Source organism: Mastomys coucha, chromosome X (assembly GCF_008632895.1).
Source record: "Mastomys coucha isolate ucsf_1 chromosome X, UCSF_Mcou_1, whole genome shotgun sequence".
Lineage (NCBI taxonomy): Eukaryota > Metazoa > Chordata > Mammalia > Rodentia > Muridae > Mastomys > Mastomys coucha.
This window is the reverse complement of record NC_045030.1, coordinates 96,200,167-96,203,404: the sequence shown is the minus strand read 5'-3', so window position 1 is coordinate 96,203,404 and position 3,238 is coordinate 96,200,167. Positions and strand designations below refer to the sequence as shown.

The window sequence follows — 3,238 nt, the reverse complement described above, 5'->3', positions numbered from 1 at the left end:
AAAAGAGACAGCAAGAACAGTTTTTAATATTCAGAGATCTACCTGACTTTATAAGCACAAACAAACTTAGCTAGGTGGGATCCTGTCCTGAGATTACCATTCCAACTGTGCCTGGACCTAAATTCACTCTGTCCCAGGTTATCTCTCTATAGATAAATATATAGATAGATAGATAGATAGATAGATAGATAGATAATCTCCAAACAATCTTTACTCCCAGCAACTGTCAACATTCGTGGAGGCCCATGCCCTGTTGGCTCTGTTCCAGGGGTAGGAAAGCATGCCACACTATCACTTCCACATGGGCAAGCAGGACTTGGCATAGTAGCAAAATTGTAGTTATGAAGTAGCAACTTTTGGTTGGGGGAGGGGTCACCACAACAAGAGGAATTGTATTAAAAAGTTGTAGCATTAGGAAGGTTGAAAACTACTTGTCTAAAGAAACAATGGTTTTCCAAGCTACACCCCTTCCTACATCCACAAAGGCACATATATATCTTTAAACCAGGTCTGAGGTCTTATCCTTCAAGAATTAGCTAATTTAGCAGGTAAAACATATAAAACTGAACTCAAATTGTAGGTCAAGTTTCAGGTCTTTTTATTTACTTAGCCATGAACCAGTTTTTGAAGAATGGCTTCTTTTATATAGCCTGCTATCTCAAAAGCTTTGAGGTTGAGAGGTCCTCCTTCTGTCCCCTTCTTTCCCATGACCACAAAATACACAGACTCCATGTGAACTACAGTCACTGCCTGGCTACCTCGACTTTGGCCTTTGGTACGGAGATCCATGCTGTTGTTGCCTTGGGTGAACAAGTTGTCTCGAATCAACAGACATTTGATTCCAGCAAGGGTGACTCCCTGGAGAAACAGCTTTTCTCTACCCTCTCTTGCCAGTAAGGTCTGAACTTCTTCCTCAGAAATCTGATTAAAGTTCCCGTCAAAAGAAGAAGCTAATAACCAGGGTGGACTGTTGCTGATGATTGCTGCATCACTGCACATCTCAGATTGTAGAAAAGAATTGATACAGTCTTCCCAGATTCCTTGGCTGACATTCTCTATACACTGCATAGATGAAGGTGAACATAAAGTTCCTAGAAGGTTGGTCTTCACAGAATGTTCGTTAATAGCTGGCTTAAGAAGTCTGATCAGATAAGACTGGCAGAAAGTTGAAAAAAAAACCAGCTCAGTCTGGTTTTTGAGGCTTCTCTGAGTGGCAGGTTACTGGAGTCTTGGGTGAAGTTGTGCCCCAGGCTGACTGCTAGCAATTTTGAAGCAAGAGTTACTTCACTGAGGCTTTATGACTCGCATAGTAGTCATAATTCATTACATCATTAGAACCCTCTGGCAGTGATATTATGGGGCTGTCTCTATGGTCAGTAAGACAAGGGGATGGAGTACATCTACTTCCCCAATTACCATGGGAAGTACACCAGCTTCCAATAGGTAAGTAGAACATAAACATGTAATAACTGAGTTGTAAACTTGAGTGCAAAGCAAAACAGATGAAACTGTAGTAGCTAATGTTTAACAATTCTCCTTTCTGATAGTTTAGTTTTCCAATTTAGGGGTAAAGAACAGTGAAAAATTTATAACTACTCTGTGATTAGTTTTTTCTAATTGATTATTGTAGATTAGGCCCAGGTTAGCTGAAGTTCACATTTTAATGAGAATAGTATGAGGTTTTGAAGTTAGAAGACTTGCATCAGGTATTGTTTCCCTCTATTTTTAAACTATTCTCTCTAGTTTTTAAAACTAATAATATTGTATTCACTTGTTGGCCTGAGACTTTGCCTGGTGCAGTGGGTAAAGCAAGAACTCTACTGTTCAAACCTCTCTTTTTCTGATTTCCAGTTTCCTCAGGAATCTTCTCTATAAATAACCAGCATTAACCTTTTCTTGATGCCCTCATTTCCAATTCATGTTATTCATTCTAGGTTTCCTGGCATGGCATATGGGATATTGGCACCATAAAACAGCAAAGGTCCTTCAGTTCTGCTATAGCCACACTTCTCCCAATCTATGTATACTTGAGCCACTGTATGTACCCAGCTCAAACTTAGATTGTTTGAATACACATTTTACTTTTCCTTATTTTGTCCAGGCAAAGAGAAGGCAGTGGAACTGCCCTGTTTTTGAATGTTAAAATATTAATATTCTCTGTGTTCATTGGTAGAGGTGGATTAAAGCTATAAACTGGATGGTAACTACAAGAAAGAAGAACTGGCCAAGAAAAATAATAGCAGTTGAGACGTATTGAGTGTTTATATGGCAGGCCCAGTGCTCAGTAGTTTTCATGAATTTGGTCCTCACTCTTTTAAAAAGTCCATGAAAGATATTATTATTATTGTTATTATTATTATTATTACAAGTAGAGCCCCATAGTGATAAAATCGCTTGATTAATATAGGAGTACTTAGTTTTAAAGTTATATGAAGATAAGATTTCTGCTCAAGAAAACTTACTGGCATAATAACATATGTTCATAGATTATTAGTTTGTATAGCTTTGTAAACTGGACATGTCCAAATATTTAGTATGAAGAAAGATATTTCTTCTTCTAATCAACCTCTAACACATGGATAAAACCCTATCCTGACATCTAGTAATATCTCAGTTTTGCTCACCCACTCCTTATGTTTTTCAAAGACAGGGTTTCTCTGTGTAGCCCTGGCTGCTCAGGAACTTGCTCTGTAGACCAGACTGGCCCTGACATCAGAGATTTTCTTGCCTTTGCCTCCTTAGCGATGGGATTAAAGGCATGTGCCACCATGTCTGGCCTTTTAAGGACATCAGAATGGACCTGTACAGTATATATTCTATTGTTTGAAAGATTTGTCCTTTTCTTCCTTGTAGTTATAGATAATATTTATTGCTCTATGCTATTTGCTTTTGTTAGCATGCCACTGTTAATGAGGAAGTTTTAGATTTTAGAATTACCAATATAATTTTCTTGTGATGAATATGTTTGCGTTTTGAAGTATATATATATATACTAGCCATCTGTCTAGTGTAAAAGTAACTTTTTTCATTCTTTTTTAAAATTACTTAATTTTTTATTAGATATTTTCTTTATTTACATGTCATATGATTTCTACTTTCCCAGTTCCTACCCTCCCTGGCCAAACAAACAAAAAACACCAACAAGAACAAACTCCTGTTCCCTCCCCCCTCCCCCTGCTTGCCACCCCGCCCTCTCCCACTTTCTGGCCCTGGCATTCCCCTACACTGGGGCACAGAA

The 3,238-nt window shown here is 38.2% G+C and overlaps 1 protein-coding gene across 1 annotated transcript; it reads right to left on the bottom strand.

Moving 5' to 3' along the window:
- Positions 1-606: 606 nt before the first annotated feature.
- On the bottom strand, positions 607-999 carry LOC116088575 (profilin-2-like). Its single transcript, XM_031368007.1, has one exon. The coding sequence runs from the start codon at positions 997-999 to the stop codon at positions 607-609; it is 393 nt and encodes a 130-aa protein (XP_031223867.1).
- Between the last annotated feature and the right edge of the window lie 2,239 nt (positions 1,000-3,238).

Excerpts from the sequence above, each read along its gene's own strand:
- LOC116088575 (XM_031368007.1), bottom strand. The coding sequence starts at position 999 with ATGTGCAGTGATGCAGCAATCATCAGCAACAGTCCACCCTGGTTATTA.